Below are 13545 nucleotides of genomic sequence, written 5' to 3' on the forward strand. Positions count from 1 at the left end.
GCTAAATTGTCATTTTTAGGATCGGTGGAGGTCCCAAAAGTCAGACCCCCACTGATCATTGTTGTAAGATTGGATACCCCTTTCAAATGCTCCTGGCACAACCGTGCTAAATAAGTGAGTGATGCCTATCAAAGGTATATATACCACATGGCAGACCACACATCTGTTAGGAAACCCTTGAGGGGGTATAACTCTTGTTGGTCTCATCCCATTTCTTTACTACATTTGCAAGATTCTCCTCCCCTGAGGAGCTGCATTCGTAGAATGGTAGAGTTGGAAGGGATCTCCAGGGTCATCGGGTCCAACCCCCTGCTCAGTGCAGGATCACTAAATCATCCCAGACAGGTGTCTGCCCAGCCTTTGTTTGAAGACTTCCATTGAAGGAGAACTCACCACCTCCCGCGCCAACTTGTTCCACTCATTGATCACCCTCACTGTCAGAAAGTTTTTTTCTAATTTTTCTATTTGTTAGTAATCAATGGGCTGGAGAACTGCCAAAGGGCGTAAAGCAGTAACAACTACTAGACCCTTCTGTACTGGGTGCCGAAACATGGCACTATCATGGGGGACCCAGTTTTAGTCTCCTCTCTTCTATGTACCCCTCTACTATGGGCACTGACTTGATATTTTATATATCCTCAATATCAACCATAATTGAAACTATTTCAATTTGATTTTCTTAGGGCTGGTTGTGCCAACCATGTTGTTAATCCTGGATTAGTTAAACTGGGATCAACTGTTAAACTTGATATAAGGAATAGATGTTGCACCAACACTTTTTGATGTAAGATTGCCAAAACTAGGTTCAAGTGATTGGCGATCAAAGGTTAAACCTAGAAGAAATGTTTTGTGCACAGTGAGGTGATCCTCCCAGCATTCATAGTGATAGTAAAAACATGGCCGTTACCAGCAGCAAACGTGAGTGTAATTTCACCACCTTGGAAAAGCCTAGTAGGCTATCAACCTAGTCAGCCGTCTTGGATTCGGGTGCTAATCTAAGTTCAACTAGTTTGATTCACCAAAATCGGGGAATCAAATTGATCCAAGATTTAATTTAAACCACAATCCCGAACTAAACCATGTTGGTGCTACGTTGACCTACTCGATCTTCGATCAACTCCTGTTGATCTCCGATCCAAACTTTGGTGCAACAAGCCCTAATGTCATAAATCAAGAAGTTATTGGCTTTCCCTTATAAGTTCATCATGCTCCTGCATAGAACTAGTAAAAAACAGACAGGATTCTATTAAGGAACATAAATTTGTCGTATTTCCAGAATGCTGTCATATTGAAACTGAGCGTTTGGTGTATGTCAGCCGCTAGACAATTTTATTACATGTTGTCACTTACCATAACACAGTGTATAGTTATAACAGCCGTCATAAATATGAACTAGGTGGGGCTGTATTAAGATATTACAGTGATATATCGCCTATTCTGTCTGTTGGCTGCAGAGAAAAACAAATCTTGTCTCTACCAGATTAACTGAGCGACGAGGCCAAGTAGTGTATGAAGGGGTACCTAGAAGAGGCAAGAATCTTCTACTGGTGGGCGGGGCATTATTTGTACTAGTTTCTGCGGGACCCTTCTGAGGCGGTATGCCAGCCGATAGTGTTAGGGAAGGTTGTGTGCGGCTACAGGGATTTTTTTCTTTTTCAACAAGTTGTTCAGTTTTTCACATATTTTGTGATGGCTATTTCATAATAACAACCGGCAGCTGTAACCTTTTTTTTTGCTCCATTGTTCTTTACACACCAGGGGTGTGTAAACTGCAACCAGTTTGGGGTTTTTTTTTACTGCCCCAGTGCATCTAAAATAAAAAATGGAACAAGTTTGCATATGGTCCTACTTTAAAAAGCTTCTATTTGTTTGTATAAATAGCTCCTAAGCAGACCTATGTGTTTCCATGGTTACAGACTACAAATACCCTGTGTAGTCTGAACCTGCAGTCATATGTAAAGGCCCCCATACACATAAGTGTTTAGTCCTGACGATTCGTTTGGGTGACTTTTATTGTGCATGGGGGCAGCTCAACTTTTCCTCTATTGAGGATGTTGGGGAAAAGATGGATTTCCAGTTGTTCTCTGGGAGATAAGCTGCTACCAGAGCGGTCTGGCTGAAGTTCAACACCCTAGATATGAACACTCAGCCAAGCTAAATTTTTTTGTGTATGGTGGAGCTGGGGAAAACATCTGTTGGCCGAATGCTTGTTTGGCCAACAGTTCTTGAAGGTGTAAGGGCAATTTTAGTGTCTTCCATCCGCCAACTATTCTACCATTTGCAGACGGATGATATTACTAACTGGATCTGATGTTTTTTTGGCAAAAACTTTATTTTATCTTATTTTTGTCTTTCAGATATAAATATGGCCTTCCATTGAAAGCGGATTTTGGGGAGCTCCTTTGCTTGTGGTCTGTTTTGGTCCCTTTGTTTTTAATGATACTGACATTGTGAGGCAGGCCTCCAACATGTCTACTGATGTAGAATCCTGCACCAGCACTTCAACCGATGTGGCTCCAGCTGCCAAACCAACGACAAAGAAGGAAAAGAAAAAAGGTAAAATGCAATAGTTTAGTGCAATGTTCCACTATGCATCAGACCCCACTGCATACCTATGGGAGCTCCAAGGATTATGAGAACAGCAGTCTCTTTAGGGAATGGAATAGAAAGGTGGTGTGTATGCATGGGCACTAGTTCAGAGAGAACCAAAATAGTCAAAACCTATATTAGGCCAAACTTTCATAAAAGTTTGGTTCAACACAAACCTGAACCTTGTGGGGTTAGTCTTGGCTGAAACCACTAAAGTTCTTCTTCCTCTGTCTTTTTTTCCTCCTCTTTCTTTTTTCTTTCTTCCTTCCTTCAGTGTCATACACTAGTTGTACGGGTATTGGTGAAGTTTGGTTCAAACTAATTCGAACAAAACCAATATTTTTGCCCAAATTCGGTGAACCAACCAAGCTTTTGAAAAGTTGGCTCATCACTAGTGATCACTGTTCCATTCCCTGTTTATAGCTTCCCTGATGGTTTCTTAGAAGTGACTGAAACAGTTGTCGCACATGGGCACTACCACTCCATCCACGCAGGAAGCTCGGGGGCTGCCATTTCTGTGAGTCCTCAGGGGCTAAGCAGTCAGAATATCAGCAATTTATCACCTATCTTATGGATAAGTTAAAGGAATATTCCAATCTAACACATTTATAATATATTTTATGGATGCCTTTTCCTCATCAAGTGGGACCAGACTCAGGGACCACCGTTCTGTAGATAGGTGTGGGTCCTAGAAAAAGATAACTCAATAAATGTCCTTTAATGCCACATGGGTAACGTATGCAAAGTCACTCTTACAACAGGTGCCCTTGGTCTACAAGGCCACACACAGCCTTTAACTGATGACCTCTCATCCAGTACATGGTAATTTTTCCCTGCTGATGGTCAATGATTTAGTCTCTAGGGAGATGTTCTAGACACAGGAGCATTGTCACATGGGTTTTTCCAGTCTCACGTGCGTTTAGCTTATTGTCTTTTCTCCTGAAGCTTGTATCAATAGCTAATGGGATGCTCTCCTCAATAATCTCAGGGGCTGGCACATGGGCCAGGTTCTTGGTTCTTCTTCAGGTCCATTGGCACCAACGGTTTTCTCAATGCTGCCTCTTCACTTGGTCCTCACATGGCACTCTCTGGTCTACAGTCTGGTCATGGCATCTGCAGTTGGCAACTGGTTGGCAGAAGGGAGACTCTGTCTCCTGTCTATACGGTAACTCTACTGGGCTGCACTTGCAGTTGTCATCTGCAGCTCAGCGCCGAAATGTTGTCTCTCTCCTTAGGTCTGCTCTTTTTACTTAGGCCCACGTGACTCATCAGCAGAGGGGAGACTCCCTCTTCCCCTGGACCTCACCCCACAACAACTAGTCCATAGCCATGTACTTTTGACTCTGTCTCTACTTGGGCTTCCACAGCCATTTCTCATCTTCTGGCCCACTCAGTATTCCCCCTGCTTCAGTATCGGCTATAGATTACCCCCCATTTGTTTGCTATGTGCAAGGTGAGGTCAAAATGACATGTGCAGCAGAAGAACGTGGCTAATCATACAGCTTCTCTCACACTATTGTCCAAGAAATTGCCAGATGCTTTTATACTGGCCCCTTCCCAAGAACAAGTGCCACTAACAGCACAATCATGTTCTTAGAGTGGTGATGTATGTACTAGTCGCCCCATGTCCACATCATCATGGAATCATGGACTGGTAGAGTTGGAAGGGACCCCCAGGGCCGTCTGGTCCAACCCCCTGCTCAATGCAAGATTCACTAAATCATCCCAGGCACATATCTGTCCAGCCTCTCTTTGAAGACTTCTATTGAAAGAGAACTCGCCACCTCCTGTGGTAACCTGCTCCACTCATTGATCCCCCTCACTGTCAGAAAGTGTCTTCTAATATCTAATCTATGTCTCCTCACTTTCAGTTTCATCCCATTGCTTCTAGTCTTTCCTTGTGCAAATGAGAATAGGGCTGATCCCCCTGCACTGTGACAGCCCTTCAGATATTTTTAGACTATTAAGTCTTCTCTCAGCCTTCTTTTTTGCAAGCTAAGATCCTTTAACCGTTCCTCATAGGACATGATTTGCAGACCGCCCACCATCTTGGTAACTCTTCTCTGAACTTGCTCCAGTTTGTCTATTTTAAAGTGGGATGCCCAGAACTGGATACAGTATTCCAGATGAGGTCTGACTAAGGAAGAGTAGAGGGGGATAATGACCTCACGTGATCTAGACTCTATGCTTCTCTTCATACATCCCAGAATTGTATTTGCCTTTTTTGCTTCTTCATCACACTATTGACTCATGTTCAGTCTATGATCTATTAGTATACCCAAGTCTTTTTGATTTGTGCTGCTGCTCAGCCCAATTCCTCCTATTCTGTATGTGCTTTTTTCATTTTTCTTGTCTAGATGTAGGACTTTGCATTTCTCTTTGTTAAATACCATTCTGTTAGTCGCTGTCCACCATAAAGGTGGTTGGGCTTCTCTTCTGTTCTTGCCTGATCGCTCCCAGGGGAACAATAAACTCCTCATATCCCTTATGGCTGCAGACAGACAAAATGGTGCTCCAATTGCTATAAGGATATCTACAGATGTAACAAACATTAAATTGACACTTGACTTTTCTTGTGTTAAGTTAAGCATTGCTGCAATTATGCATTTAACCTGTTAAGTACAAAGTTAAAGTTGGCTGCATGTAGAGATGTGCAGATGTAGCAAAGTTTAAAAAAAAATATTGCACTGAACTTTTTCTTGACTTTTCATTGACTTTGTTGTGTTACGTTAAAATGACTTATTGCAGCAAGTTATAAGCATTGGGTTAGACTTTGCTATTTCTGTACTATGACCCCTGTAAGGATATATAGTGCAATTTCAAGAGGTGGCGGGACTGTGTGCTGTAGGACAGTGCCCGATTGTCTGAATGTCCTGATTGCCCACTATGGTAGTATAAATGGGCACCTAGTTATAAGCTGTCTCAGAAATGTAGGACATATTTGTGGTTGTGAATTTGGCCGCGCAGAAGGAGAAGCCGATGGACAATGTTTTGACAGGTGAAGATCCTCACAACCTCCCGGCTTTTTCATGTCAAGGAGCAAACACAGCAAAGAGAGTGGATGGTTAATCCAAGCCATGTGTCCTGGAGCCCACAAACATCTGGCTTTCATGTAAAGTGCTGAATGAAGGACCCGCTGTGACCACTGAAACCCGATAGCAGTGCTGTTCTGGGCAGAGTTACAGCCCGGTGTTGTCAGCGGAGGATCGTTACACAATGCTACATCAACAGAATATTGCGTTACTTTATGCTGTCCGGCCATCAGAGCCCATGGCATCAAATATTGCAGATTTCCCAATTAGAATTGCCATAATTGCAATCAAGGGGTATTCCTAGCCAGACATGCTGGGGATTATAGTTCTTCCTGGTAAGAATAGTTTTAAGCATTGACTTTGTTGCGTGATATCTCCGCAGGTCCAGAGAAAACCGATGAGTTCCTCCTAGCCAGATTTAAAGGCGATGGAGTACGATATAAAGCCAAATTAATCGGAATTGATGATGTGCCGGAAGCACGCGGTGATAAAATGAGCCAGGACTCCATGATGAAGCTGAAGGTGAGCATGCCATACACTGTTTTATCTGCGTATTGGTTGAAGTTTGAAGAATATGTCCAATTTGGCGCACCGTTTCGGTTTTTAAATCCTGAGCTGATTAATTTCTTAAATTTGTTTTTTTTTTTTTTAAAGCTGCAGGTTTACAGGATAGACCTGAATTGGGGCTGTATACATCTCAAAAATGTATCATACACAGAAAAATCGCTGCGAAATTGCAAGTGAGATGGTCCGTTTTTCACTGACCTACAGCGCTCTCGCCTGTGTTAATACAGGCTTAACCCCTTCCCTCCCCATGACATAAGGGTATGTCATGGGAGCAAGGTACTTTCCGCAAAATGACGTACCCTTACGTCATAGGGATAGTGCGAGATCTGCTATCCCGCAGCGGGAGACGGCTGTCACTAGTAGCCGGCCTCCCGCTGCGACAGCGGGGGGCATCGGAGATGCGCCTGCCCGCTGTTAACCTCTTCTCTGCCACGATCTAAGTAGATCGTGGCAGGGAAAGGGTTCACAGAGGGAGCACGCTCCCTCTGTGACTTCAGCCGGCTCTTGCGATAACATCGCGAGAGCCCGGCTGGTTGCTATAGCAACAGGACGCCAAATACTGGCGTCCTGTATTGCCATTTCCTAAGATCGCTATAGTAAGCGATAAGGAATGGCAGGAGAGAAGTCCTGCATGCCTTATCATAGCGATCATCAGTGCTGCAGTGTAAGTCCCTCAGAGGGACACAGATGGTGTAAAAATAAGAGCAAAATAAAGTACAAAAAATAAAAATGTTAAAAAAAAAGTTAAAAAGCCCTTTTTTATTCTTTTTCTCATATTAGCATAAAAAAAATCCCACATATTTGGTATCGACGCATCTGTAGTGACGTGTACAATAAATTGAACACGCTTTTTATCCTGCATGGCAAAAGCATTTATAAAAACGCTAAAAACCTGAGGCAAAATGCTAATTTTTAGCATTTTGCCTCCCAAAAAAAGGCAATAAAAGTGATCAGCTTATCTCGCAATAAATAAGCCCCCACAGAGCGCAGTCCATGAAAAAATAAAAAACTTATAGCACTTTGAATGCAGTGAGTTTAGAAAAAAATAAGTTTCCAAAAAAGGGCTTTTATTGTGGAAAAGTGGAAAAACCTAAAAAAAATAAGCATTTTGGTATCGCTGTAACCGTACCGACCTGCAGACAAAAATGTAGTGTGTCATTTATGCTGCATAATTAACACATAAACCCCCCCAAAAAAAAATCTATGGCAGAATTGATGCGTTTTCTCTCCCTACGATCATAAAAAAAATAATAAAAGTTTTACCATATAGTCTATGTACCCAAAAATGGTACCAATAAAAACTACAGTTCACCATGCAAAAAACAAGCCTTTATACGGCCGCGTCAATGGAAAAATAAAAAAGTTATGGCTTCTGAAAAGTGGAGATGAAAAAATACCAAAAATCGTTTGGTCCTCAACGCCAAAATAGGCCATGTCCTTAAGGGGTTAAACATTAAATTCTGTCTGCTTGCAACTGCCACTAGGTGGAGCTCACTGAAGAAAGATTTAATACTGAATTTAAAGGGGATGCACCACAATAGACTTATCAGCTATCCATAAGATAGGTGTTAAAAGTCTAATCAGTGGGGGTCTCGCCAACCGATCCTGAGAGTGGGGTCCCGTGTTCCCCTCTCCTCCTCACTGAAGGTTTGCAGCACTCCCTGCAGTGAGGAGGAGACTGAATGGAGTGGTGGTTGCACATGCACAGCACTGCTCAATTCATTTCAGCAGTCGGGGATCTCCGGAAGTTCCATTGAAGATGATTGTGACGATGCTACGTAACTGTTGCTCCATTCCATCGGACGCAGCCGAGGATTAGCAAGTGTTTACAACACAAAAAGTTAGATCATGCCAGATTTAAAATCGCTTCTGTACATGACGCCAATCAAAAGAATGGGGTTCATATTCATGCGAGATTTGTGCGTCTCGCCAATGCACAAATCTTGCGAGATTTTCTTGGCTGTGTGAAAGTGGCCTGAGGACTTTTTTGTGGAACGAGTTGTATTTTTCAATGCTACTAGTTAATATACCATATGATGTACTGAAAAACTTTTAAAAACTTTTAAGTTGAGTGAAATGGAAAAAAATACACAATTCTGTCATCTTTGATGGGCCTTGTTTCTACGATGTACACACTGCAGCATCACTTTATTCTACAGCTCAGTATGATTGCAACGGCACAAAATGTATATAGTTTTTTTGCTGTACTGCTTTTAAAAGAAAAAAATTTTATGTTTTTCCGAAGATATTTTTTATTTTCTGCCGGAACCTTTCTGACTTTCTTATTTTTCCATCAACATAGTTGTCTTTTTTGCGGGACATCTTTTGATGCAATTTTGAAGTACATATGACCACTTTTTATAAACTTTTTATTGGAGGCAAGGTGACAAAAAAACGGAAACTTTGACATTGCGTGCTTCATAGGCAATCTACGATGGTAGCCTTGGGAATCTCCATAGGCCCTCGGCTAATATGTCAACCAAACAGCACCCAGCAATCTCATCGTGAAGGGGGGCCTTTCAAACTTGAATGGTACTGTCAGAATTAATGGCAGTATTTAAACGGTTAACAGCAACGCTCAGCATGAACACTGATCATGGCTGTTCCAGGCAGGTGTCTGCTGTCATAGACCACCAACACCTGCATTGTATGGAGCCAGATCGACCTCTGCTCCCCCTCCATACACCCCCGAACCTCCATGACATAATTGTAAGGGATTAAAAAAAATCTTCTTTTTTCTTGCCTTTCACTCAACAGTCTGTGTCTGTTATAATAATGACACATCAAAAATTAGATCTTATTAAACTGTCTAAATGAAGTAATTAAAAGCTGAAAACACTGGAGTTTCCATTCATCGGCAGTTTGCCTTTACATATTCCAAAACACACAACACAACGTGATCTTCATCTGGTTAGTAGGTAGTATTTACCACATTTTAGCTTGAAGGTTTCCAGATGCTCAGGCTGACTGTGAGTCAAAGGCTTAAACAGCAACAACAAAAGAGAAAAGACGTCTCCTTAAAAAAATTCAGAAAATTATAAATTGTAGGTACCGCATGACACCATGTCTTTAAGGAGATGGCTTTTTTCCTTTGTTGTTGCTATCCCTATACATTGCTCGTCCTGCTCTCAGCTGAGAACTGGATACAATTGTATCCAGTGTAGACAATGCTCTGTGAGCTAAACAGCCCGGACTCCAGACTGATACATTGTACATTGCTCGTCCTGCTCTCAGCTGAGAACTGGATACAATTGTATCCAGTGTAGACAATGCTCTGTGAGCTGAATAGCCCGGATTTCAGACTGATACATTGTACATAGCTAGTCCTGCTCTCAGCTGAGAAGTGGATACAATTATATCCAGTGTAGACAATGCTCTATGAGCTAAACAGCCCAGACTCCAGACTGATACATTGTACATAGCTAGTCCTGCTCTCAGCTGAGAAGTGGATACAATTATATCCAGTGTAGACAATGTCTATGAGCTAAACAGCCGGGACTCCAGACTGATACATTATACATAGCTAGTCCTGCTCTCAGCTGAGAAGTGGATACAATTGTATCCAGTGTAGACAATGCTCTGTGAGCTAAACAGCCGGGACTCCAGACTGATACATTGTACATAGCTAGTCCTGCTCTCAGCTGAGAAGTGGATACAATTGTATCCAGTGTAGACAATGCTTTGTGAGCTAAACAGCCGGGACTCCAGACTGATACATTGTACATAGCTAGTCCTGCTCTCCGCCAAGAAGTGGATACAACTAAATCCAATGTAGACAATGCTCTGTGAGTTAAACAGCCTGGACTCCAGACTGATACATTGTACATAGCTAGTCCTGCCCCCAGCTGAGAAGTGGACACAATTGTATGCAGTGTAGACAATGCTCTGTGAGCTAAACAGCCTGGACTCCAGACTGATACATTGTACATAGCTAGTCCTGCCCCCAGCTGAGAAGTGGACAGAATTGTATGCAGTGTAGACAATGCTCTGTGAGCTAAACAGCCTGGACTCCAGACTGATACATTGTACATAGCTAGTCCTGCTCTGAGCTAAGAAGTGGATACAATTGTGTCCAGTGTAGACAATGCTCTGTGAGCTAAAAAGCCTGGACTCCAAGACTAATACATTGTACATAGCTAGTCCTGCTCTGAGCTGAGAAGTGGATACAATTATGTCTAGTGTAGACAATGCTCTGTGAGCTAAACAGCCTGGACTCCAGACTGATACATTGTACATAGCTAGTCCTGCTCTCAGCTGAGAAGTGGATACAATTGTATCCAGTTTAGACAATGCTCTGTGAGCTGAATAGCCGGGACTCCAGACTAACATAATAAGGGCTTATTTACACCAGCGTATATCGGCCGGCATTTTCCGAGCGGTGTGCAATGGGAGTGGGCAGGATGGGGGCAGAACTAAGTTCCCTCCCCATGTCAATAGCCAGCAATGGGAGTGGGCGGTACAGAGTGGAGGAGATTGGCAGAGAGCCAGTGAGGGGAGAGAAGTGGGGAACTGCTTGGACGGTAGCGTATATCAGACGGCTGATATACGCTCGTGTAAATAAGCCCTAAGGCTGCTTTCACACCTGCGTTAGGCTCAGTTTAGGGATTTTATCTGTCTGCTCAACTTTTAGGGGAGAGAAATTGAAATAAAATGAGAAAAAAAACTGATCAATTTTTTCCTTATTGATTTAAAAGGGGTTTAAAAAAATGGAAAGCAAACTGAAAGGCGTCTGTTTGTTGCATTCCATCAAGTTTTTTGGGGTGCAAAAATAATGCTGCAGACTGCGCTATTCTTTCATCCAAAAATAAGGAAACGGAATTGAAGTAAACTTTTCATTTTCTTTCTGTGTTTTTTTTTTTTTTTTTTACATTAAAATCAATGGTGAGAAAAATGAATCCATTTTTTTACATTTAACTTCAGTTTCTTTCCTCCAGAAATGGAGCAAAGAGACGGAAACCCTGAACTGACCCTAACACCGGTGTGAAATCACCCTTACCTAGTAACATAGTATGTAAGGCTGAAAAAAGACACATGTATATCCACTGCAGACTATTATCCTACAATGTTGATCCAGAGGAAGGCAAAAGACCCCCATGAGGTAGAAACAAATTTTCCTCATTTTAGGGGAATAGACCTCCCTGAAGTCAAATCTGGCATTTGGAATAATCCCTGGATCACCGACCATTCTGAAGTAATCAGTGACTAGAAGATATAATACAGTTGAGTCACATTATTACTACCACCTCCTACAATGGGGGATCAATTTACACGGCAGTATCGGTATTGGACGACTGCTGATTGGCAAAGAATTGTCTTCTCTGATGAGTCACATTTTCGGCTTCATTGAACGGATGGACTTTGGCAAGCCATGCGTTATGAATCTATCCTTGCAGATCATGTCCACCCATACATGCGGTTTGTCTTTCCTGGGGCAGATGAGATCTTCCAGCAAGTCAATGCGACATGTTACATAATTAGAAATGTCCCACGGTGGTTCAAAAAGCATGGCCAAGACATCCAAGTACTTCCCTGATCCCCTAATTCCCCAGGTCTGAGCCCAATTAAACATCTGCGGGACGCATTGCAGTCAGCATGGCTCCAGGTACCTGAGACAACCTACCAGCACCTTTTTATTGAGTCACGCCCAGCCCGTCTAGCTGCTGTCCGAGCGGTTACTCTGGATAGTAGTCGGTGGTAATAATGCGATTCGTCTCTGTGTTGTTACACTCAAGAAAGGCATCCAGCCCCTCTTAAACTCTTTTATCGAGTTCGCCATTACCACGTCCTCAGGCAAAGAGTTCCATAGTCTCACTGCTCTTACAATAAAGAACCCTCTTCTATGTCGGTGTGCAAACCTTCTTTCCTCTAGATATAGAGGATGCCCCCTTGTTACAGTCACAGTCCTGAGTATAAATAGATGATGGGAGAGATCTCTGTATTGTCCCCTGATATATTTACATATGCATAGTTATTAGGTCGCCCCTCAGCCATCTTTTTTCTAAACTAAATAATCCTAATTTTAATAACCTCTCTGGGTATTGTAGTCCGCCCATTCCATTTAATACTTTAGTTTCCCGCCTTTGTACCTGCTCAAGCTCTCATACGTCTCTCTTGAGTTCCAGTGCCCAAAACTGTACACCTTATTTCATATGCGGTCTGACCAGTGACTTGTAAAGAGGAAGAACAGTATTCTCATCATGTGCCCCTAGAATTCTTTTGATGCATCCCCAAGTCCGTTCCCATGTCAGTGTTTCCCAGTGGTTTCCCATTTAGTGTGTAATGGTGCCATGTATGTCCTCAGCCCATGTGCATAAGCTTACATTTATCAGTGTTAAACTTCATTTACCACTTTTCTACCCCCAATAAAAAAAATGCAAGCTATCTATAAGTAGATGGGGAGGGAACATTTAGCTAACTTAAATAAATTCAAGTCTCAAGGTCCAGAGGAATTACATCCTAGGATACTAAAGGAAGCAGCAGAGGTAATTGCTGAACCACTCGCCATAATCTTTGAAAATTCCAGGAGAACAGGAGAAGGTTCAGAAGATTGGAAAAGGGCAAATGTTGTCCCTATCTTCAAAAAAGGGAAGAAGGTGGATCCAGGACACTACAGGCCTGTGAGCCTGACCTCTATACTGGGAAAGAGCTTTGAACAAATTATTAAACAGTATGTATGCAAGGACTTGGATGGAAATGGAGTAATTAAGCAGAACCAGCATGGGTTTGTAACAAACAAGTCATGCCAGATGAATCTAATTTCCTTCTATGACAGAATCACCGGGGAAATGCAGTGGATATAGTATATCTTGACTTTAGAAGACAAAAACCTTTGCCTTTTCTGTGGATACCAGGATAAAAGTAGTATTTTATTTCGACACCATGGATAAAAACATCCTCCAAAAAAAAGGATTTTTTGGGGCTTACATGTTTCGAACAGATTTCTTATTCTTAGCATCTTGACTTTAGTAAAGCATTTGACAAAGTATCTCAGATCATACTTGTTAAAAAAAATGACCGAATATGGGATTGACAAGACAACTGTTAGGTGGATTCACAACTGGCTGAGTGATCATACTCAAAGAGTGGTCATAAATGGCTGCACATCCAAGTGGAAGAATGTATTAATTGGGTTACCACAAGGATCTGTCCAAGGCCCAGTGTTGTTCAACAAATTTTATAAATGATCTGGAGGAGGGAATTGATGGAAAAATAATCAAATTTGCCGACCACACAAGGAGGGATAGCTAACACTAGAGTACAGAGAGAGAGAGGATTCAAAAAGATCTAGAAAAGCTTGAACAGTGGGCGGTGACTAACAAAATGGTGTTTAACAAAGAGAAATACAAAGTCCTACATC

The 13545-nt window shown here is 42.2% G+C and overlaps 1 protein-coding gene across 2 annotated transcripts in view; it reads left to right on the plus strand.

Moving 5' to 3' along the window:
* Positions 1 to 13545, plus strand: part of DAB2 (DAB adaptor protein 2) — a 111662-nt gene that overhangs the window by 36771 nt on the left and 61346 nt on the right. For both annotated transcript variants that reach the window (XM_066602393.1, XM_066602394.1), the window contains exons 2-3: positions 2358 to 2556; positions 6004 to 6143. In XM_066602393.1, the coding sequence (XP_066458490.1) occupies positions 2469 to 2556; positions 6004 to 6143 (228 nt within the window). In that variant the 5' untranslated portion in view covers positions 2358 to 2468. The remainder of the gene's footprint in view (positions 1 to 2357; positions 2557 to 6003; positions 6144 to 13545) is intronic.

Source organism: Eleutherodactylus coqui, chromosome 5 (assembly GCF_035609145.1).
Source record: "Eleutherodactylus coqui strain aEleCoq1 chromosome 5, aEleCoq1.hap1, whole genome shotgun sequence".
NCBI classification, from domain to species: Eukaryota; Metazoa; Chordata; class Amphibia; order Anura; family Eleutherodactylidae; genus Eleutherodactylus; species Eleutherodactylus coqui.